The 24,773-nt window shown below is 45.2% G+C and overlaps 1 protein-coding gene across 3 annotated transcripts in view; it reads left to right on the forward strand.

Annotated features, from left to right (window-relative positions):
* The first annotated feature begins 9,698 nt into the window (after positions 1-9,698).
* Positions 9,699-24,773, forward strand: part of pcsk5b (proprotein convertase subtilisin/kexin type 5b) — a 67,298-nt gene continuing 52,223 nt past the window's right edge. Inside the window, exons 1-3 of one of the 3 annotated variants that reach the window (XM_035379520.1) lie at positions 9,699-10,308; positions 14,846-14,950; positions 23,124-23,246. In XM_035379520.1, the coding sequence (XP_035235411.1) occupies positions 10,129-10,308; positions 14,846-14,950; positions 23,124-23,246 (408 nt within the window). In that variant the 5' untranslated portion in view covers positions 9,699-10,128. The remainder of the gene's footprint in view (positions 10,309-14,845; positions 14,951-23,123; positions 23,247-24,773) is intronic. The other 2 variants (XM_035379522.1, XM_035379521.1) reach the window with 2 other exon arrangements.

The following is a 24,773-nucleotide window of genomic DNA, read 5'->3' on the forward strand; positions in this document are numbered from 1 at the left end:
GAAGGGACGTGGTCAAACAAATTGTAAGTACTCCTCAGGATTCCGTTAAACTCATTATTGTCTCATTCATGACGTTTTGTTTTTGTTTTGATTGACTGTATGAAGTAGACATCAAACAGTCCAGTTTACTTAAAGCCATTTTAAGCTTACAAATCTACAGAGTAAATAAATAAATAGGCTAATCATTTGGATATCACGGTCCCTACCCCGCCAGCCAGCCTAAAAATAAGCGTAAAACAGCAACTATAATAACACGTTACGTCAGTACATACATTTTTGCTGTGTTTCGTCTGGTTAAATAACATTCTTTGGTCATTTTGTAGCTCATTGTATTCGCAGTTTGAAATTTCATTTTAATAAAACATGATATCAGCATCGTTAGAATGAAATTTGTGGATGAATAGCCTCACGGCCTTTAGTGGATTTATTTCTGAGGACCTTGCCATATGTCCTTAAAAAAGTTAACTAAAAGTTAACTAAAGGTCACAAAAAGGTGGTTCTCTGCGCAGTAAAAGTAAATCATTCAATTATTTTTGTATGAATTTTTCATCACGGCTATCTGTTTTTCTCTTTCTTTTCAGTTCAGTTTTTATATTTCTGCGCATCCTTGAGAAAGTCAAAGTGAAAGCGGAACGGTATTTCATATTTTTCATTTTTGTGTCAGGAAACTTTATTTAATTTTTTTATGTTTCACAAAAGCAGTGATTCCTGCTCACTGGCTCTGTCAATGCTAATGCCTTCATCCAATGCCATTTTCACCCACAGTTGGAGGCTTGGAGAAGTCATTGCCGAGGTCACTAGGCAGCGGACTTAATGGGAAAATGCATTTCATAAAAGAGAACTCAATTGTACATTCATTTGACAAAATCTCTTTTGTGGCAACAGACTTCCTTACGAGCTGAAGGAGGAGATTAGTTGAGAAAATATGCATAGACATAAAATAGTGTTTATGAATTTGCATATGATATCACAGAGGGAACATGATATCACAGAGGCAATATAATAGCATAGAGGGAACATGGTAGCACAGAGGGAATATGATGACACAGAGGGAACATGATAGCACAGAGGAAATATGATAGCACAGAGGGAACATGGTAGCACAGAGGGAGTATGATGGCACAGAGGGGATATGATAGCACAGAGGGAACATGGTAGCACAGAGGGAAGATGATAGCACAGAGGCAATATGATAGCATAGAGGGAATATGATGACAGAGGGGACGTGATAGCACAGAGGGAACATGATGGTACAGAGGGAACATGGTAGCACAGAGGGAACATGATATCATGAGGTGTTATGTATCAGACCATACGTATAAGGTACTGGGAACAGGCCTTGTCCTCTGCAGAGCAGCTCTGGTGCAGAACCCACCCTCATTTCTCATTTCAATCCTCATTTCTGCCAGTATAACGTAATGGTTAGGAAACTAGTCATGTGACCACCAGGCTGCGGGTTTCATTCCCCAGTGGGGCACTGCCATTGTACCCTTGTCCTAAACTGCATTTAAAAAAAAATATCCAGCCGTATGAACGGATTCCATGTGAAGAATATGAGCAGTGTAATTCACACTGGAGGGGGTTTCCGCTAAGTGCCAAAATGTAGTCCGAAGTACTGGTGACAAAATCTCAACATGGCCGCAGTCAAGACAACTTAATCAGGGGCTGGACTCAAAAAACTCAGAATTCATGGAACAAATCCCCAGAGATCCCCAAGTAAAACAGTTGCAAGGTTTCTAGGAAAAAGGCTTACCGTGTAAAATTCTTCCAGTTTCTCCCCCCCCCCCCCCAAGTATGTTCTTAAGAAGTTCTTAATCACCCTCTTATGAAAACTATGATGTATGTTTTACCAAACACTGCTAGTCATTTTTTTCTTACTCACATGTTGCTACTCAAATCTTCCTTCTGACTTTCCCTTCCCAGATGTCCTAATCAAAAGCAAAGCTTTTTTGTATTCTAAAAGTTTTTACTTTACAAGCACACGAGAGAAATGTGGGGAGCATCAGAGGGACTGTATGAGAGTCAAAAATGAAACTCTGGACAGAGACTTCAATTCTACGCTTGTTTGAAACCGTGACCGGAGCTTACCTCTGACACCTCACTCCATCTCACCTGTAAACCGCACCTGCATTTTAACCATCGCTGCACCTCGCCTGTCATTACGCCTGTATCACACCATTGCTGCACATCACCTGCACTCACACCTGCTGTTTAACCATCACTCCATCTCACCTGCACTCACACCTGCTGTTTAACCATCACTCCATCTCACCTGCACTCACACCTGTATCAGACCGTTGCCACTCCTCGCCCGTTTTTTGAGACTCACAAAAACTATAAAAACTATCACTCCTTTTGTTAAGCTGCACAACATTTTTTTATGTGAGATAAAGGATTTACAGGTGAGGCAGTAGTAGATTTTGCGGGAGTGTAAATATGACTGTGGAATGAAGAGAAACACATTTCATTTTAAATGATTAATTGATCTAACAGTAAATTAAATAATTCAGCATTTATTTACGCTGTAGCTTTGCTTCACAGTAGGCCAGGTTTTGCTTTAGTTTTTTTTAAAATTATTTTATTTAAACGTACAATGTTGTGTTTTTTTTCTTGCGAAACAAGCCGGCAGGCTGACGCTCACAAAGTCTGGGCCCCTGCTCTGGCCTGCGCGCAGATTTACTGAGTGATTTTTCCTCCTTTCTTTCAAGGCTTCTCTGGAGGGAGTTCAGAAAAATGTGTTTAGAAAATTATCCAATGGACATCGGGAGGAGTTTTCCACTCAAGGCAAGCTCTGAAGCTGGATGTGAATATCCCGGTTCTGGTATGTGGGGGTGGGGTATTTGGGGGGGCGGGGGGCGGGGGGGGGGGCAGTAGACAGTGTTTATAATCGAGTTTTGGAATATCCTTGCTGATGGCTGCGCCTGTCCTCCGCACATGTGCAGAAAAAGCAGGCCTGGCTGCGGTTTAAGACATTAGTAATGCGTTTTTCCACGAAGACTCCCGGTGGTTCTTCTGATGTCAGCCGGGCTGCTTTCGCGTCTCCTCAGACTCAGACGTAGCATCGGGGAGGGCCCCTTCGGCGTGTGAGCACGTTAGCACGATAGCGGGTCCGTTTTAAAGACTCCTGCAGTCACGAATGTGCTTCTTTTGAGGGGGGTTGTACGTTCGGGTTTCATTTTCTCTGTCTGGGCATTATATTTGAGGCCGCTTGATTTCTCATTTGACCTCTGGTTGCATTTGAAACATATGAATGATGCACCATAATGACAAAATATTGTAAAGTGACAGGCCTGTGACATCATCCACGGTGTGGGGAGGGCGGTTAGATGATGTCAGCAGTGATGTCATCAGTGCTTCCGCTGTTCGTTTTGCCCTCCATTAGCTCTGATGTGCTGAGCGTACATTATTATTATTATTATTTGTTTGTTTTCATTTTTCATTATGCCAGTACAGATTCATAATTAAGTGAGAGAGGAATGAAATTAAAAAGAAATTAGTAATAAAATGAAATAATAATAATTATATTTTTGTTTCTAATAATAAAAATAATAATAAGCAGTTTATCTGTACAATTATGTATGTAAAGTATTAAAGATATGCCATGGGAAATTCACTCAGCCATAGCCTACTGTCTTAGAAGGGAGGTTGAATCATTCATTTCAAATTGGAATTCAGAATATTACCATCCTTCCCACCTATATTTGCCTTAGGTCTGACTCCTAATGCAACTCATTGCCTTGGAATATTTTAACACAGCCATGAGCCTTATTAACTTTTACTGTGGATCTTTCTAAGTGGAGAATCCCTCTGAGCATTGAGCTCCAAACTTCACAAAGGGAAATGTTGATTTAAACCTACTTCTTAATAATTGCCTGCTTAGCTGGAGCAGAAGCAGCAAGCAGAATTCTTCTCTCCTGGCGTGATTCTGGATCTTAAGCAGAACAGTACAAAATTGTGAACGTAGAAATGGTTTTGCTGTGTATTCCCTCTGCAGTGTGCGCCACAAATTTCCGTAGACGTATTACCAAGTTATAAAACCAAAACATGTGTAGGCTGTTCCCAGTTTGCGAAGCAGACCGTTTATCACATTTATCAGTCTCATCTTAAATCTCCTATCTGTAGTGAAGTAAGAGCCATGGGCGAGTTTAAAATGAACGATCTGATGCGCCAAGGTCTTGGAGGGGGAGAATATGTCATCCCAGGTTTCTGTTACTGGGAGAGATCTAATGCCAGATGAGGATAGTTCATTGTGAATAACAACAGTAATAATAATGGTTTTGTTGTTGTTGTTGTTATTATAATTATAGCTGCACGGGGCTTTGTAGCTACAGGAGAACGGGCCCTGGGTCCAGACTGTTTAAATATGCATGTGCCTGTGACAGGAGATGATCAGGTGCTCTGATGTCACCAGAGTCTGGTGTCTTCGCCAGGTGTCACCCTATCAGATTTCAGTCTGAGAATAAGGAAGGATCCTGTGTGGTCGTTTTAAAGGAATGGGTGCATTACTGCATTAATTCATCAATTTTGTTGAAAGTTAATTTAATAGGATCCTTTTGCCCACACACACACACACGCTCATACATGTACACGCACACGCACGCACGCTCACCATAGTGCGTAGTACTTATTCAGGTATTACTGAATTACCGAAGGGTCAATAATCAGAGTAACGATACCGTACCTGAGGTGCAAACACATACTTAAATGACATAAATATAAAGCGATGTTAAAACTATCTGAAAATGAGCTTATTTTGAAAGGATGCTGCAATGCAGGGTCCAAAAAAGAGCTGAATTTTCATCACTACATATTGCACCAAGAGACTTTAGACATGATATATCGCACCATATCCACCCAGGAATCTCATGCTGCACACACGTCATACAGGCTCTGCCCTGTAGGGGGCACCAAAGCGAGAGCTGGTCATTTTCACAGAGAGTAGAGTAAGAATTCCTGGTCATGCGTGAGGGTTTGTCTCACTTTTCTTTTTTACCTCAGGGCTCCTGAAACGGTCCACTCTGGTGCTGAGGACCCTCGGCCAGTCAGCTGACTGAGTCTTAATTTAATTTAATTTAATTTCAGCTGCAATGACTCCTGTAACCATAAGCACAAACCTCCACCCCACACACGCACGCACGCTTGCGTGCACACACACACGCACGCACGCACACACACAGCAGTGTCTGACATATCTCTGTTACCTGTTACCTGCCTTTCATTCTCTTAATGTGTGGGTGTCCTGCATGTCCTACAGTCAGGAAGATTACACAGTCAGTGTAGGAAAAGCACTGCTATGCTGTGGCACTGAATGGCCCAGTGCTGGCCATTTGGGTCTAAAGCCAGAGCCAAAATGGCTACCACTTGGGAGATGAGATACCTCCATACATTGACTGACAACTGCTGAGCTCTATCAGTATTTTCATATATAAATAACCACATTTGCATCTGTTCAATTTTGTTCCACATAGTAACCACAATGAAAGACTTAATACATTTTTGAAAAAGCCTAATTAAGCCCCTAGTGGAATGTTTCATCTTAAGCATTAATGACCTACAATAAATCATTTCTCTGCATGAAGGAACACAAAAATCTCTTAAAAGATTTTTTTCTCTTTCCTTTTTTTCTGTCTCAGATTTTGTGCCATTTGCTCTGTAGTAGGGACAGAACTAGTGCACAAACGAGTTCTGGATCAAGGGCAATGAATCAAAACTCTCGAGGAGACTGAAATGCAAACGCAATTATTCAAACCCAGAAGTTCTGGGTTGGTGAAGATCAGAAAGCATAAATAACGACTCTGAGGTCTTCGTCCAGATGTAGATGAAACTCTTGGGTGGGGTTAGGGTTGGAACAGCCGATGGAATGACTGGCTGAGCGGCATTAGAGGCCGTTCTGATCTTGTCTGAATCTATCGCTTCGTTCCTGGTCCCTGGACGTTTCGTAATCAACATTGCTGTAAAAGGCCAGACTCTCTTAAAGAAATCTGAACTGTGACCCTTGTTACACATCACTGTGAAATACAAACTTATTTTGTTTCGGAAAGTAGTTTGTTTCACTGAGGCATGAATTAGGTATAACACAATTATGAACTAAGAACCATTCTTAACTAAACAAAATAATATTTTCACAGTTTGTATATAGCAGCGGTATTTATATTACACATTCTGTGTTTTTTTTTTTTTTTCATCAATTGCACTAATGGCAACACATCAAGAGAGCAGTTGAATCTTCTGTGCTGCTGGCGTACAATTCCTGTAAAGAGAAAAAAAGTCCCTGATTTAGCCCCTCCTTCTTCCTGTCCTCTACCCAATGAGGACCTGTGGGCGGTGACATGAAAATTAGCATCCTGTGACCGAGAAGCACACTGACAACCTCTTTGAATGTCGGCTGTAGAACTGGTAGCGTGATCTCTCCAGAAGTTTCCTTTGTGAATGCTCAGTGACATTCCGCAAGGCCTGCGATAGTTTTTGTGCACTTGGAGCTTAAAACGTGTAAGAATTCCTGGAAAAATTATTTCCAAACCATGTCCAGCTGTGATTATGCTCCAAGCTATCGTGCCAAAATAGTGCATGTTCAAGGCGTGCATGTCATTAGCACAAGATCAGATCGTAGTGTTTTTTCTTTAATGTGCCACATGCATTGACTTTCCATGTGCTCAGGTTTTCAGGTAAAGATATTATCAGATAAATTTGGATTATGGTCAATTCAGATGATCCTGGGTCCGTCATTTTAGTAAAACCAGTGAACTTCATCATCCAACTTCTGATCAATCTGAAGTGCAAAATATACATTTGTATTCAGTTTAGGTATTTAGCAGAAGCCGTTAGCAATTTACACCCATTATTATATAAAGTGCATTTATGCAGCTGAATATTTACAGAAGCAATTCGGGTCAAGTGTCTAGTTCAAATGTACGGTACCACACTTGGGAATCGAACCTACAACCAGTTCTCAAGCTTGCAAGGTGTCCAATCAGTATGCAGCACATTCGCCCAAGTACGTGGCGAAATGCACACCCGCTGTTCTTCCTATCCTATTCCAAAGAAGCACTGAGAAGAATGCTGGGCGTTTATCTGGGCTGTCATGTAAAATGTATTCCCTACTAATTCGACCGTTACTTTCACTGCTGTGGAATGCGCGGTCTTGCCCTGAGTAGACTTTCCCGCCTTAGCGCGATGCGTCTCACTTATGCCGTGATAAATGGTGTACCCAACAGGACCCGACATGTTTGATCCCCTATCTTGTCAAAAACGGCACCCCAGGCGGCGTGGGGCTGTCAGCCCAAGTTCCAACAGCGTTTCAAAACTATATGGCTTTCAGACGTTTCCTGGAGTTTTTAATCTCAGTCATTATGGACGACCGATTTTTTTGAAGTCTTATTTTTTGTATTCCTTTAAACAACTAGATTTGGTTTTGGTGGACTGTAGCCTAAAGATTTTCACATGCTTGTTTATTGTTCATTTCTGATGGTTTATCCCGTTTGTGTCTGGGAAGTTAATTGTGGGTAATCCCCTTCAGGAACAACAAGTCGGATTTTTTAAAAGAACGTGTTTGCAACATTTAAGACACCACTACACGTCGGAACAGCTTGTAGTGACTGGGTTCGATTCAATTCGCAGCTACTGGTTTATGTGTTCCCCTAGATTTCACAACACGCGCTTAATTAAAGTAAATATATTAATTTTTTAAAAATAGTTTAATGTTCGGGGTGAGCATTCCCAAACGCACGCACGCACGCACGCGAGGATAGGGCAAACCGCAATGGAAGTGCTTTGGTGACGGGAAGCACAAGGCGCGAGAACACTGATAATTACGTGGGAACGTTGCAACAAGATGACAATTGGCGTGTGACTTGGCCTTCGGGGAGAAAAGTCGTTACTACGCCCTAGTGTAGATCTGTCTCGTACTGTGTGTTATGAATGAGGCGAACGAGCGAGATTTGTAGCCCGACATGACCCTAGCGGTCCGGTGACTTCCTCGTACTATCCAAGGAAGAATAGCTTAATGACCTCTATACTACCAGGACGTTCTCGGATACGGACCACGTAATTTAAAATAGCACAAGTCCTGCATTTGCTAAACAGGCGCATCCAAACTCATTTTGTCTTGATTAGGCCTATTACACGCCCGAATTCGGTCTGTTGAGTTGCTTAATGTCATGAAAAGCAAAGTCACATAAATCACATATTTCACAAGAGAAAATGTGTGAGCCATCGCAACATTCGCCGGAAAGTTGTGCATTTTCAAGTTGCATCTAAAATCCGGTGCATAATACATTAATTTGCATTGCATTTTTAAAATGTGGACGTTGTCATAGTTTTTGGAAGTCCTATACAAAGATGTCTGCGGAAAAGTTCATTCGGTTCACTGGCGAATGGACGCCGTCACGCAGGGTCTCTCCCCCGCAGCAGTCAGCGCGCGGTGTGAATGAGGCTGGCCCGCCTCGTGAGCTGGGTAGGTGATTTAGCCTAATTCTGAAATCATCGTCTGTTTTTCTACAATACTTTAAATTACAAGCCCGTCCCAGGGGATGAATGCGCCGGTCACGGGGTGTTTTCGTCCCTTTCATCTTACTTTTAAAAGGACCGTGAGATATTCTTGTCTTTAACTTGTTGTTAGATTTGACAGCAGTGCCATTCAGTATGGCGCTGGCCGCAATTAGAGCAATTGTGCTGATTCGCACTTGTTTTTGCTATGGAACAAAGTTTTCGCTCTGTGTCCTGGCTCTCGCGCGTTCTGGGGTTATACTCTGGGCTACTACCACCACAATAACAAAAATCAATCAATCAGTAACTGAATAAAAGTGACACGTATAACCAACTAAGCTGGTGACAACAATATTTTGAATGCATTCCTTCTGTCAGCAGTAGCCTGGTAGTATCCTACTTAAAATAAAAGAAGGCTTTACAAATTGGGTAAGATTTGAATATCTATTTACGACACCAAATACCAAATTTGGAAAGTTTCATACCCACAGCACACTGGTTTTTAATACAATACACAACTGATTGTTACTTGTAGCAATGAGTCTTTCTATGAACTTCAGTGATTAAACATTAAATATGACTGGGATGTATTTACAAAACAGACGGAAAAAACCCTGTTTTCTGTTACTTGAATTAGAAAAAGAAAAAAAAACTACAAAAAGTAATGGTAATCATATTTAATAACCACTATCACTACATCAATATCTGGTATTTTCATGTGGAACTGGAATGCATAATCCCCCTCGTTTATTTAATGCACATTGTTCGCATTTTTAAAGTTTTGTTTGTTTAGGTTTAAATGTTAAATTTAACCCCTTAGTTGACGCTCTGTGAAGGTCATGAGTTTAAATTGTGGGCCCCGTCATATGGCTCATTCAAGTAAAATTACATTGGATTTCAATGGAAAATACGTTCGCGCCTATAAATTAAACAGCTCAATTTTTATGCATACATAAACGGTTTTCTGTACATGCAAATACTAAAATGTCACTGAATGGTCACTGAGCCGGAAGCACGTAGCGCATGTTTTCACGCGTATAGCCAGCTTTGGTGTCCCGTAATTATACCGCTCGTTTTTTTACACGTACGTATAATATTTTGTATTGTTTCACGTGCTCTAAATGGGCGCTTTGGCTTCTCTCCAACAGTGTTTTTGGAGATAGAGGAACACTCAAAAACACAAGCTCGGATACAGTCGTCCCTTTAGGACCCTGCGGAGTGCGCGAGGAACTCCGATGCTAGTTGTCTCTACTCTCCGGAGTGCTGCTGCCGACTTGGAGGAGGCGCTGTTGCCATTCCTCTACTTTAAAGGGAAGGGGGAGGACGGCGGGCCAGTCCCGGAGAAACCGACGGATCAGAGATCGGCAAACATTTACCCTCTCCGCTGAGACAGAGCGACGGCAGAGGCGGAAAAAAGGGAGAACTCCGAGCCGTCCATGCACGGCACGCTGAAAACGCACAGAAGAACCGTCTGACGGCTTTCGTACTTTCGGACTTTGTAACATATTTTGCTTTGCGTGTGAGTGCACGCGGATCCGGGGGGAAAGGGTCCATGATAATCTCGATCTGCGGCTAGAAGAAGTTTTGTCTGTTCGGTGGGGGGAAAGCGGACTTGTAGAGAAAGCCCTACGGTGTCTGCAAAAGATGGTTTGGAACATCGCTTTGGGCAAAGGGTTCGTGTGCGTCCTCGCGCTGTGGCTTGGATTTACGTCGACTCTGTGCAAAGCTCGGATTTACACGAACCACTGGGCTGTGCGGATAGCCGGGGGTCCCGAATTTGCAGATAGGATAGCGGCCAAATATGGCTATAAAAACATGGGACAGGTAAGTGATTTTCGGTTTAATCTGAAAGTTTGTCGCAAGAGATGTTTCACATTTTCGGTTTGTAGTCTGCGTTAACTTTCTCACCGATGTTGATCGTTTTGCTCACTTTGACAGCGCGTGATTGCATTTTAAACATGTCGCTGTTTGTCCTACTAGGTTCACTGTTCTGTTGGGAAAACTCCAAAATGACTGAAAAAATGTTCTTTCTACAGTGACGAGAATTCCCACGCGCTTTCTCGAAAGTCTCGCAAATTGCACTGTGTTGATCAAGTATTGTAAACCAGTCGTCTCGATTATTTCATTTTTTGATCGGATGCTTTTATTTAAGAGCGTATAACTCAAGAAACATTCAGAATCCCGTTTTTTGAAACAACAGGTGTCCGTTAACGAAACTCTTGCATTCGTGGCGAAGAAGTGAAATGCATAAAAATAAATTAACACCTTATGTTTCAGATACACGCGGCTAAAGTTTCGGGGAGTTTCTGAAAAATTTAAATTACTTGGCTAATGTTAGATGAACTCGACCCAGATTCCATGGATTGGTAATAAATTAACCATAGATCACCATGCTAGTTCAGACCTGATATCGCCGAAAATGTAAGGGTTATTTTACAATACTTTATTTCAGAACTAAATCTTTGATGGACACGTATCGATTAACTATTGTTTGTTTTCTTCGAGTGATAGTGTTTATGTTAATAGCTAATATTATTATCTAACAAATATGTTTGTTTTAGTGCTATTCAACAGACACATTCGAAATGATGCACTGAAGTACAAACGTTCTACATGGCCCTGCTTCTTGCGTCAAATAAATCTGAATAAATGGCCATTTAAACGATGATATATCCACATGCGGTACTCATTCCTTTTCAACGGATTCCCGGTGAGTTCTGTTACTTGCATCGCTAATAACAGGCCGCCGGGTGTTTACTGAGAGGCCCGGGTGGCCGTGTACCACCCACGTCTACAGATGCTCGGAGTTAAAGTTGAAGTTTGAGGTGATGGCTTTTGAGAGGAAGACTATTCCCCCACCTTCACCCGTCCACCCCAGTTGGTGAACGTGGTTGATTGCAACTGAAGATGTAGAGTCCAAATCGCTTGCGGTATGTTTCTGTTGTTGGTCGGTGGAGTCTTGTCACTGAATCCTACTTATGAAATACATAGTTACCGGTGATAACTTGGCTAAAAGTCTTAAACGTGGGCTAAGCGGTACATTTTCGACGCTAAAGAAAGCAAATGTTGTACAGTTTTGGCGTAATATGTTCGCATTGTCTAACTCCATGTGCGGTTGTTACTGCGTCGGCGCTGCTGAGGTTTGGCCCCGGTGTACAATGGAATGTTTGACAGATTTGCCCCCCCCACTCCCCGGTTGCGTGGAAAGCGCGGTGGCAAGGGAGCCATATCTGCCCACCGCTCGACCACAAGCCATCTGACGCAGAGTGCGTGGCCCACATATGCTGCAAAGCCGCCTGCTGTTCTAGCACATGGACTGGCCTGAAGCGTGAGTCCGTTGAGACAGTGTGCGCGCGCCGCGAGCGTGTGCCGGAGCGTGTGCCCGGGGCAGCTACATTGCACCTATTAAATGACGTGCGCTTTCGAGAAAGTGAGAAAGTGTTTGTTAAACGAAATGTGCTGTATTTATTATGGCAAGCTTCCAGTGAGTCTTCTACAAATGTTTATTTTCATTTGACAGTTTACTCTGCCAAGAATATCTAAATATAGGCTCTTTATTTGTTTTTTCCTGTCTAAATCGTTAGATTGGTCGATGAGTTGTAAATGCTCGTAGCTGAGGTGGGATTTAGGCTACTCATATTTTCCAAAATGGCGAGATCCGAAAATTATTGTTTACTGTCAAATCTGACTCTACACGTTGTGTAAACATGTACGTACCGGCACTTCTGCGTGCATGCTACATGTGTGCGCGTGTGGGTAAGTATCTAGGTCAACCAATCAGTTGCCTAGCAACATAACAAAAAAGTCTTAAGCATTGAAGGTTAAAAACACAAAGAGTTTATTGGGGATGTCATTAACAATTTTCAAGGCCGTCCGTGATTAAACAAAAAGCGTGATCTTGAGTATTTTGTCATGCCGTTGTACCGCTGTTAGTGGACTTGTGTTGCGTTGAAAGAAAATATTTTGGGTACATATTTTTGTTTTGAGGCATCAGGTTGGAAAGTACCCCTGGGATTAAACGTCTCTTTTGTAGCATGCGACATATTTACCTTAAACCCACTAAAGCGCCGAATGGGAGCTTTAAACGCTTGTGTCGCATATTCTAATTGGAAACGTGGACCGCTGCGGAGTTGAATTGTGCGACCCCCGTCTTTTCAGCGCGTGAAGTGCTCACCCCTTGCGTGATTTACATCTGAATGTTGGGCTCCTTGTACTCTGACACTTAATGGAAATGGGATTCCTTCGTTTCCTGCTTGTGTCAACTTGTTGAGAGAGAGAAGGAAAAAAAAAAAAAAAGTTTTCCCTGTGGGGCGATTTCTCCCCGGTCTTCTCGTTTGACCTTTGACCCACTACCAACGTTTTATTTGCCATTGAAAGAGATGAGCAGAGATCATGCTGTCCATGTGTGTGTGTGTGCGTGTGCGAGAGTGATCTGAGGATAGGGGGAAACACATTCAATAAAGCCTGTGATTAACTAACTTATCAGGAGAAAAAAATCAAAGGGCCCGTTGAAATGGTGCCCAGTGATTGGTGGAGAATCATAATTGCCCCATAATTAGGCCTTGCCCCTCTCTCCCAGGGGTCTCAGAGGAAGTCTAATCTTCTTTACGGCCCACCGTGAGCCTGGCTTTATTGTTTAGGGAGGGCGATGACCCCCAAGGTGACAAAGCCGCGGGTTCGACTTCAGGAGCTTTCATCAGGAAAAAACTGCTTCATATTTATGAAGCGTCTCCGACTAGCAGCGCTCATCTGGGGTGAATTCATCCGTCAGACGTGTTTATCCAAAGCGACGTACAATAAGTGCATACCAAAGGTCACTGCAAAACACAGGTCCGATAAGGTGCAATACTCGTTATGTAACGGTTATCCATAGCCATGAACTCATTAAGTTCATGGCTATGGGGAGGGAAAAAAAAAAAAAAGTCCAGTTCACACAGTAAGCATAGGCTAGTTCGGATGCAGAGAAACAAAAACAGGAACAAATGTATTTAATTTAAAATGGCAACCCAAGCTGACACCTCTTCGTCGCTTCGTCCGAGCGTGCTCACTCAAGACGTGAGTGAGGACACGTTCTCATGGAGGGTTTATTTTCCCAAAAAGAAGAAAAAATTCCGATGGCTCCTCGAGCCTTTCCTGTCAGATTCATCTCCCCCAGTTCACGGCGAAGTCCCCATATGGGGAAATTACCGAATATTTTGACTCTGTTTCACAAACAAATTGTCAGATTGTTCTAGCAAAAGAAAGGGGTAGCCAGCCAATCAGAATTGTTTGTAACTGGGTGTGTGTGTGTGTGTGTGTGTGTGTGTGTTAGTGGCTGATTTCCATGGTATCATTCAGCTGGTCTGCTGACCATGGTGGCCATTGTGTGTGTGTCTGTGTGAGCATGTTCATGTACAGCTGCGTGTACGCTTGTGTGTCTGTTAAGACATTAAGACTCCTGTCTCTCTTTTTTTTCAAGTTTTGTGACTTTGACCGCAGAGTCATAAAAATAAGTTGGATATCTGCACCGAGGTTCAGCACAAGGTGCGTAGCTGATGGCGATAGCGTTGCATTGCGGAAGGGGAGTAAGTGGGCTCTTATCATGCTGGCCCTGGATCATTAGGCTAAAGGTCCGCTCAGTGAGCACGCCTCTGAGGTTGGGAGAGGCGTGCTCACTGAGGGAAGAAATCTCGGGAGGAAGTCAGCTATAGAGGGGTAGCCCATCCTCTGCTGGCCAGGACCGTATAAAGTAGAGGTAGATTGGGTGTAATTAAAATGCAATAAGGGATGTGTCACAGCAAATAATCAAATGGGTTGAGCAAAAACTGGGAGGGGGAGAAAGTAGGGTTTGATCATTCATGGTATTTTATCAATATTAAGCTCAAAATCTGGTCCATAGAATGTTCCTGTATTGAAAGAGCCGGAATTCCTAGAAAAAAGGAGTCTCAGCCCAGGAGCATCCTCGTGCTGTTCACGGTGTTTGACTGCAGGGGGCTGTTATCACTGGATTCTCCATATTCCAGTGGAATTAACCTTTTGTTGTGTGCGTCAGTGCTCGTTGGGCTGTGACACTGGATGCTGGGCGGCTCGTCAGCTTCACAGCGAGTCCTCCCCGCGTTCTCCTGTTCCCTGTCTGAAAGTCGATCGGGGGGGTGTCGGGTAACCTTTTCAATGGGCCAGGGTCCACAGTCGGTGCATAATTTATACAGGCAGGCCAGAGGAGGGGAGCGGGGGGGGGGTAGGTCCGTTGGTGCCAGTCAAGGGTTCTAAAGCATGCCGTGTGTGTGTGTGTGTGTGTGTGTGTGTGTACATGTTTATGTGTTTGTGTGTGTGTGTGTGTGTGTTTTTTAAATATCTTTTTTTTTTCTGTTTCGTTTTCCAGATCGGCGATCTGAAGGACTACTACCACTTCTTCCACAGCCGCACGATAAAGCGCTCCACTCTGTCCAGCCGCGGCAGACACAGCTTCATCACCATGGAGCCCACGGTGAGGTCATCGCTGAGGTCACCTGACCCCCCCCCCCCCCCCCCCCCCCCCCTTCCCCCGGTCTCTGTCTCGGTCCCTCTCTCCTCAGTCACCTAAAACCCACCTGGATTATTAATGAGGCACAGGACACCACAGAGGGGTGTACAGCTGACCCATAATGGGCTCTGCAGTGATGGAGGAGACTGTGTTCTCTCTCTCTCTCTCTCTCTCAGCAGTCTCAAAGATAAAGCTATGTGCATTTTCGCAGAAATGTGACAGGACATCTTTGCCACATAGATGTGATTTCCCCGCCCCCCTTCGTTCTGGCAGTTTAAAAAAACAAAACTGCAGTAATGGTCTTCCACGCAACCTTCGCCTGTTTGCCTTTGGGACAGACGGTGTCCAATCAACAAATATTCACACACGGTACTACAGGAGAAAGATGCGCATACTGGTAATCCGTGGGATACTGGTCGTATGGTTGAGATTTAATGTAGCGGTACCCCAAGCAACTCTGGCCTACTGAAATCCACCCTATCCCAGAATGGGACAAGTCTGGCCGAATCCAGTGATTCCTGGTCCGAGCCAAGACCAAGAATAAGGTCTTCTTAAAAAAAAATTGGTTCCTTGCGCAGCGCCCAGGGTTACGTTGGTAGGTCTGGAGCGGATGTGCTCCGGATAAGGGCTGCTCTGCTCGGGAGAAGGTGAACCGCGTTCGTGTGCATATTTTATCGTGTTCAGGCAGAACGTAACCCAACGAGTCAGACCCACCTGACACGCCCAGGTACTGGCGCCCGCGTTGAGGAGGAGGTAATTAGGTGAGGCTTCCCAGGTAAAGCCACCGCACCTCTGTCACCGGAGAGCACTGTGCGGTTCTTTTCCACCGGTCTTTATCCAGTCAAAGGGGGCCTTTACTTAAATATGGGTACCTCCTTCGTCTCTTGAGAAAGTGCACTTTCCCACTGTACTGCACATTTTCAGGCAAGCTCCTGATATTGCGTCATTTACGGGGTCATTCGCTCTGTGAGGGGATCCCCGTTCTGTCATCAGCGCACAGAAGCCCAGTTATCCGCTGGACATTGGCCCGCACGTCCGTCGGTTTTACTACCAGGAAGGATTTTTTATTTTCAGCTTTTTGTCCTATGTCATCCAGGCATTCCCCAAGCTGGGCCGTGCCACCGATCGGACCTTCTTTTCACCGGCAGGAAACGGCACAATCGTCCCGTTCCTTCATCCTCCGCTTTGGCTGAGGAGGTGCTGTGTGTTTGCAGAAAGGTTATCTTTATTTGGATTACTGGAGAGAGGGGGAGAGAGGCGGTGTTAATGTGCACAGACAGACTGGTGGGCGGAGGGGTGATTTTGGCAGCAGTGTAGTGTAATGGCTAACAAGTCTTGTAACCTAAAGGTCGCAGGTTCGATTCCCTGGCTGGACACTGCCGTTGTACCCTTGAGCAAGGTACTTAACCTGCATTGCTCCAGTATATATATCCACCTGTGTAATTGGATACAATGCAAGTCGCTCTGGATAAGAGCGTCTGCTAAATGCCTGTAATGTAATGTAATGATTTGACTCGAGCCTGGAGCTGAAAGTTTTGCGGAGATGGAGCCTTTTAGGAGGAAATGGGTTCTTAAAGATTCTTTTACTCGCAAAGCGTTCTGTTGTGAAGGCTCAGAGTCTGGAGTCCCTGAACTCTGGACGAGTTCGCCTGCAAAACGGAGAAAAAGAAAATGGATCGTCAGACCAGGCCCCAGGGTCAGATAGCCGTACCCTTGACTTTCCTGCAAAATCTGAAAACACTCCTGTGGACTTCTAGGAACTTCAGCAAAAGTTGTTATTGTTACTGATGGAAAAGGCACAAGGATGTGATGGAGACAGTCTGTTCCGAATGTCAGTGAAAACAGACATCCTGTCAATACTGTCAATAAAGACTGCATGAACTTTACTGGCACGTAAACGAGGGTTACATCATTTCAAAAAACTACTTGACCCAGGCTTGCACTGGACCGTCCTGTAGTTTTATATGGTGTAGCTTGTCTATATTTTCTAAAGATAAAGACCTCTTGTTGATTAGTATACTATGGTGGCCTGTGAGGCTCATGCAGTGTGAAAGTGCTGTAGGATCTAGCCATCACTGAATGGGCCATCTCTGCACATGCCCAGTGGGGATCACTCTGCGATGAACCTCGACTCGTCTGCGATGTCTCTCCCACCCCGGCCAGCTATCCTGTATTATAAGGCTTTCATATACCTTATCAGTCCCCTGACATTCATAACTGTTATGAGACATAATTACTGATATTGGGTCTCAGAATTGGTTCTCAAAAATGTGAAAGTAACTTCTGTTCTGGGAGCAGCTACAAATGAGCTTGTTGTAGCTGCAGTGGCGCGGTTATCGTTGGCGAGCCAGCCGGGCGTGCAGGCCATCGCTCAGTTTTAAGGAAAAACTTTAAATATTTGTGTGAAGTTGTTAGTGCATTTTGCTTGCTTCCTGGAGCCCTTCTGGCTCCTGGGTGCCGGCCAGTGTTTTGTATCCACCGGGGCCTGGGCTCCGCTTGTCTGGACGTTTTCACGGCCTGTCTTCTGCTCGAGCCGTCGAGGTGTCACGCGGGGTTAACGTGTCCGTTTACCCACAATGCCGTTCTCTCTCTCCGCGTTTCAGCAGAGGGGGGCGGCTCGTTCGTAGCCCTGAACTGCGCTGTCATTTCAGATGAGGCGCCTGGCGGCCGGGTGCAAAACGGAATGTGTGCGCGGCTTTCTGAAAAAGTGCTGATTCTTTTCTTTCATTATTTCAAAAAGTGAGCGCTCATTAAATGCAAATTTAAGTTCTGTTTATTTCAGCACTTTGGGTAGATGGAAGAAAATATAGTATTTATTGTTATGATTATGATGGATGATCGTAAGTACGGGGAATAAAAAAATGGTGCAGATAATAAATGATAGTTTAATGATTTCGCATGAATGATAAATGTTTGTTTTGATCCAGTGATGTCTTTTAAACTGATTTATGGCAGGATCAGCGCCTTGTGCTCCAGTTAAACATTTTGGGGTTTTTTTGCCATTGAAAGCACCTGTATAACCTGCTCGGAATAAAACGAAACTTTCTGAACAAAACGACACGTTCGGCCCACAAGTTTGCAAGCCTCCCCCTGAAAGGAACTGGGGGGTTTGCATCCAGGGGGGCTGCCAGTTTCCATTACCTGTTGGAGCTCTTCCGTTTGCCCCTGGGGGGGACGTACTTTCCCCATGTTCAGCCGCACAGGTAGATATCCAGGTGTATGAACAGATAAAAGAATGTTTTGAGGGGGGAAAAAAAGCAGTAAATTGTTAGTTGTGGAAGTTGGCCTGGATGATAAAGATGGCTTGATGGCTTGCCAGGCGAATTAATGATAATAATATAATCTTGCATAATGATAGTAATAACAGTTCCCCAGGTGATGTTTTTGGGGGAGAAAAAGTGCCTTGGGTTTAGAGTCATCGCCCCCACCCTCTATCACCTCCTGAGCCTGCAGTCTGCACTTACACCCCTGAGGGGGGGGTAACCTAGAACCCAAAAATGGGAAAATGACAAACATGTAAATTTAAAAAATGTTTTTGCAGAAGAGGGGCAGGTTTGGCTGGCAGGAGGGAGGCTGCAGGGGCTGAGGTGGCATTTATTGCTTTCCCGCGGAATCGGTTATGAGGTTTCTATTTTAAATTTGTTTGGATGAAAGAAAGAGAGAGAATAAAAGGCAGAAAAAGAAAGGGGGAGAGAGAGAGAGAGTTGGGGTGAATGCAACAGTAATTTGATGTCTTTTTTTTTCCCAAGCATTATTGGGGACATGTTGTAATCCTCCTGCCGGGTTGCATGATTGGTGCATCCAGTTACATTCTATCCCTGGAGTTCATTAAAAAAAAAAAAAGTTTTTATTATTTTGGGGGAAAAGAAAGAAAATGTACTGAGATGGGTCTGTCTGCTGTGACCCAGGGTTCTGAAAACAGAGGTTTGTTCCCAAACGTGCTCCTGACATAACACGGGCCTCAAGAGGGTGATTCACCCTTCACACACATTAAAGTGTCTAATGAAGAACAGTTAACGGCTTGTTTGCGATTCGGAAGTCGCATTTATATAGAGGGAGATGAGCCGGAGTCCACAGTGGGTCCCCTGCTTTAATGTTCTGCTGTGTGACGGTCGTGGATGTGACCGGGTGTGATCGTGGATGTGACCGGGTGTGATCGTGGATGTGACCGGGTGTGATCGTGGATGTGACCGGGTGTGATCGTGGATGTGACCGGGTGTGTTGAGCTCGGCGAGGGGTTCGCGGTGGTGGTGGTGGTACCCCGCCTGGTGGGTGAGGCGGTGCGATGTACCGCGAGCGTGACGTGGTGTGCTGTCTATGCTGGGCGGAGTCTCTGTGAGCGTGAGTGACACCGGTTTCGTTTGGAACGGTGTGAAATCTGGGTCAGGGCTCTGAGATGCACTTGGACGTGGTGGGTGGATGTTTTCACAAAAAAAAAGAAAAAAAACCCCCCAAAAAAAAAGAAACCACATGCTGTTTGTTCACAGCCCGTTCCAGTAACGGGACACCCAGGGGTCCCGACGGCAGATGACCCTCGACACAAGCTTAGACCGCAGGTTCGGTCTGCGGGTCCGCGAAACTCTCAAAACTGGCAGGAGAGAGAGTCCCGTCCCGAGATTAGGAGCAGCTGTCCCAGCGCTCGACGCGACCCGGCCAGTGCCGCGGTTTTAAACGTATCGCGAAGGTCGCCGTCGTTTCTCCGTAATGACTCTGTGGCAGCCGCTTTGAAGGGCGCGCTGTTTTCCAGTAAGGTCATCGTGCCTTCACGTGGTTTATGCGTGTCATTTCACCGTGTCATTCTGTGGCTCTTGGTCGGCGTGTCTGAGGTACTGAAAGATAAATAAATAAATAAAATCTTTGGCCGAGGGAGGCTCCCCGCAGCCCAAAATTGTTTTGGTGGAACGTGACACTTTGCCCTCACCCCCAAATTTACACAGGAGGTTTCGGCAATGAGACAAACCAGTAACGACCAGACATTCCAAGCTGGGAAGAAAAAATACAAGGAACAACAGGTTTTTTTTTTGTTGTTGTATGAAGTGAATCATTTCTGCCTTGCTTGTGTTTGAGAATGGGGGGACCATGGGGGGACCTGACGGTGACTTACTAATGTAGGTGATCTGTTTATACACCTGTACCTGATCTCTCGGTCTCTCTCTCTCTCTCATTTCCTCTCTTCTTTTTTTCTCTGTCTCTGTCTCTCTCTCTCTTTCTCTCACTGCCTGTCGCTCTCTCTTTCTCTGTCCTACTCTTTCTTTCCAGAGGTGGGTTTGAGGTGTGATAAATGAAACTGAAAAGAGGTCCCGGCCGTCGTGACTGGAATATCTTTACCGCAAAGTGCGCTGGCGTGGAACCCGCCAAAAAACAAACAAAAAAAAAGACGGATGACGGAGTATAAATCTGCGCCATCGAGTGCTGCTTCGGGGGCGATGAGCTCTACTCGCATCCTGACCAGCGCGGCGAGCGCGTGCACACACACACACACAGACACAGACACACAGTCTCACACTTACACAGACACGCACAAGCACGCACACACACACGCACACGCACACACACACACACACACTCACACACATGCACGCATGCATGCGCACGCACACACACACACACACAGTCTCACACTTACACAGACACGCACACACACACGCACACACACACACACACTCTCACACACACACACACACACACATACACACACTCTCACACACACACACACTCACACACACACACACACACACACACAGTGTGCGTTCATGAGCCCGTGTGCCTGTGCATGCGTGTGTGTTTCAGTTCTGTCGCCCTGTACGATGAGATTATCCACCTTACCGCATTACCATCTTCCAGCGCTGGCTCTGTGCTATCTTGGCACGACTTCTCATCCTTTTACACAAACTTTCTTTTATTTGGCCAAGATCTTATCCATCCATTATGTTCCCTCGCTTCTTTGGAGAAACTCGCGCTCATGCATCTTACTCAAACTTACTGGTAGGATGGGAACTTGTCCCAAAGCTGAGTTCATTGACTGCTATACACTGCTAGCCTGTGGACTATAGTCTTGGATGATATAATTGGTCAATCCAATTTCAATTCAGTCAGTTCTGAAAATTCATCTCAGTTTGTTGATTGAAATCTCTTCACGGAACATTGTGGACATTTCTCTTTCATTAAGTTTGTTTCAAATGTAGGTTTTAAAGCGATTTCATCAGAGGCTTTTTTTCCTACAAGGATAATGTGCAGGTTCGTGCCCGTTAGCATTTAGAGTTTCTGGGAATTGGAGGGTTTTTTTTTTTTTTTTTTTTGTGTTCACGGAAGTTACCAGCCGGAGAGAGAGGGAGAAATGATGAAGTGATGTAATTGTGAGAAAGCAGGATTAGACCAGCTCCTCCTGGCTTCTCTCTCTTTCCGTGCCAGGGTGTGTGTGTACGTGCGTGCGTGTGCGTGCGTGCATTCGTGCGTAGGGCAGGGTGTGTTTCCCGTGATGTGCCGGGTGTGTGAATCGTGTGTTTTAAGCAGGAATTTCCCCCGTTCGGGGGTCCTAACGGGGAGATCCCGCTGGGTCTGATGGCCTTCTGGTTGCTCCACGGTGACACCCTGTCGTTTTAGCTCAGCCGGCCCGGCTAACGTCGCTAATCTCTGTGGGCGAGGCCGGGCGGGGCCGTTCGCAGGGACGGGGAGCCAGCCGCCCTCGTGCTAAACTTTGATCTCGCCCGTGAACTTCGATCGCCGGTGACAGCCGCTAATCTCTCCCAGCGGGAATAAAGCCCGCCCGCCATCGCTTTCTACCGCCGCGGTCGTCCCCAGCGCGTTCCCCCCTCTACGATCCTCTTCCCACCGCCTCTGGCCGCTCTGCACCGGCGTCAGCTCGTGAACCCGGAGGGCGGTTTTAATAAAACGAGAACATCGCTGCCGACGTTCTCGGGAGTAACGTCGCGCAACGTCGCTCAGGCTTAATGACGTAACGCAGTCGATCGTCTCTGCTCTCTCCCCGCGCCGTTTAATATTCAAGGCAACGGGCTGAATTAAAGTTAATCCGTTTTAATTTTTGTAAATCCCGACACTTCAAATGCCGTTTGATTACTGAAATATACACGCAATTCCCCCACGGCTTGTTCCAGTCCCAGCGTCTCCTGAGAGCCTGAGAGAGCTCCTGCAGCTGTCAGAAGCCTCTCACTTAAAAATAAAAAAAATGAAACCTAGTTAACGATTAATTAAGGATGGCACAGAAGAGACGTTTATTGCCGAAGCTGGAACAAGTTGTCAGTGTTTATTTGTCCCTCTTTTAAAAAATTTTTTTAATTTAAATGTTATCGTTCCATTTTGGCTGCAAGCCGGTGCGACACTTCAACGTCTAACGAGACAATAAACGTTCGATTTTTTGTTTTGTTTAAGAAACTGGTACCAGAAGGGAGAGGAGTTGTACTCATCTTATTTGCCTGTGTAAAGGCTAATTGTGCGAGTTGGACAGATGCAATAATTACAGTCCTCTCAGTTCTGCGTCTTTAATATTTGATGGCCAGATGCTTTTTGATGTACAGAGAAGGGCTGGTGGCTGGATGCTGTGAGAGGGTGTGATTTATGAGCCCAGCTGAAGCAGAGCCTTTATTAACCAGCTCACAAGCAGGCGTTTGGAGAACGCAGTGAGAGTGTGTGTGTGTGTGTGTGTGTGTGTGTCTGTCTCTGTGTGTGCGTGCCTGCGTGATTTGTGTGATTTGTGGGAGTGAGTGTGTGTGAGCAAGTTTGAGTGTGTGCGTGTGTGTACATGTGTGTATGTGAATTTGTGCATGAGTTTTAGTGCGTGTGAGTGTGTATGTATATGTGTGAGTGTGTGTCTGCGGTGTGTGGTGTATGGTGTGCTTGTGTGTGTGTGTGTGTGTCTCAGTTACAGGAGGTGATAATCCCCTCAGCATTTTGACTGGCTGAGCGATGGTTGTCTTTTTAAAGCTTTGATTTGAAATTTCACAGCACTGATTGCATGCATGTGGACTATACAAATGGCTGGTTTCTCCTCCCTGTAAATGATACAAACGTCTGGTTTCTCCTCCCTGTAAATGATACAAACGGCTGGTTTCTCCTCCCTGTAAATGATACAAGCTGCTGGTTTCTCTGTAGTCCTGAGTGGCTGTGGTCTCCCTTGCAGGTTGAGTGGATTGAGCAGCAGGTGGTGAAGAGGAGGATAAAGCGGGATTATAAGGCCGCGCCCCCCAGCCCCCCCCAGTCCATTTACTTCAACGATGCCAAGTGGACCAGCATGTGGTATATCGTGAGTACACCAATCAGACGCTCTCCTTTCCTCAGACCCCTCCGTCAGCAACAGAGCCAATCGCGTGAGTGAGTGAGTGAGTGAGTGAGTGAGTGAGTGAGTGAGTGAGTGAGTGAGTGAGTGAGTGAGAGTGAGAGTGAGAGTGAGAGTGAGAGTGAGAGTGAGAGTGAGAGTGAGAGAGAGAGAGAGAGAGAGAGAGAGAGAGAGAGAGAGAGAGAGAGAGAGAGAGAGAGAGAGAGAGAGAGAGAGAGAGAGAGAGAGAGAGAGAGAGAGAGAGAGAGAGAGAGAGAGAGAGAGAGAGAGAGAGAGATTCCCTGCCTGCGTACACACACACACTCGACCTCCTGGGGCCCACTACTGTCCTGGAAAGTTCTCCCTGTTTTACCTCCTTAACTCCACCCCTGTGTGTGTGTGCGCTGTGTGTGTGTGGGGCCAACGGTTCGTTCTGACAGACAGCAGTTTGAGTACTTGTGTCAATAAAAGTCACCGCAGTCCAGTCACTTGTTTTGATGTTCTGGGCTGCACATCAGATTTTACATTGAACCCTGCCCCATGCACACAAAAACACACATGCACGTATGTACAGGCACACTCACATGGACCTATGCACACACACACACACACACGCATGCATGTATACTCACACACACACATAGTATTCTTACAATTATGGTTGTGAGAAGGCCAAGTAGTTGGCATGTCTAATGGAGTTTTTTGTGACTAAATGTTCAATAGGTTATTAACCTGAGATAAATCTTACCCTATTGAACAGTAACCATGACCTTACACCAAACACAGCTATGGGCTTCACGTTCACCTCTGCCCAAAAGACTGAGTCCAGCCTTTCCTCCCCCTGCCTGATAAAGCTGGGGGGGGGGGTAGGGGGTAGGGTATAGGGGGTGGGGGTGTAACTCCAGCGCAGGCCTTGTCTGAGTTCCACCAGTAGAAAAAGTTTTGCTTGCAGATGGTTTTGGGCAGGCTGCGGAATTCTGGGATACGGAAATTCCAAGCGAACGTTCCGTGTAGCTGTTGGGCAGTGGTACAGCGATCGTATAGTCTGTCTCATACGGGGCATTAGCACATTATTCGATTAAAATATCGCACAGACATTTGGGATTACTGAGGGTCGGGCTGGAGTCTGAGGCTGGTGTGCCTAGCATCACGCGCCGAAGCCAACCCACACTAAAATCTGCTTTCCTCTGCACCTGCAGTTGGCAAAGATCGCGGTTTGCCTGTGCCAGTGCTTCCGTAATAAATAATTGCAGGTGAATAATGATATCTCTCTGCCTGTATCTAATGATCCATTCCTATCTAGTCAGGAGTAAAGTAAAGTTTTTCAAAGTTCGGGGACATGGTTGCATGATTGATGTTCTTGTAATCTCTCTTACTTTATTGGCCACATTTATCATTTGGAGCATCTGGATGAACTCAGTGTTGTTGCCTCATTTTAAATTCTGAATTTTGCTTTTATGTAAAGCAGGGATATTTGGTTGGAACAAATATTAGTGTACAATTGTTTTCAGAAAT

The sequence above is a fragment of the Anguilla anguilla genome, chromosome 10 (assembly GCF_013347855.1).
Source record: "Anguilla anguilla isolate fAngAng1 chromosome 10, fAngAng1.pri, whole genome shotgun sequence".
Lineage (NCBI taxonomy): Eukaryota > Metazoa > Chordata > Actinopteri > Anguilliformes > Anguillidae > Anguilla > Anguilla anguilla.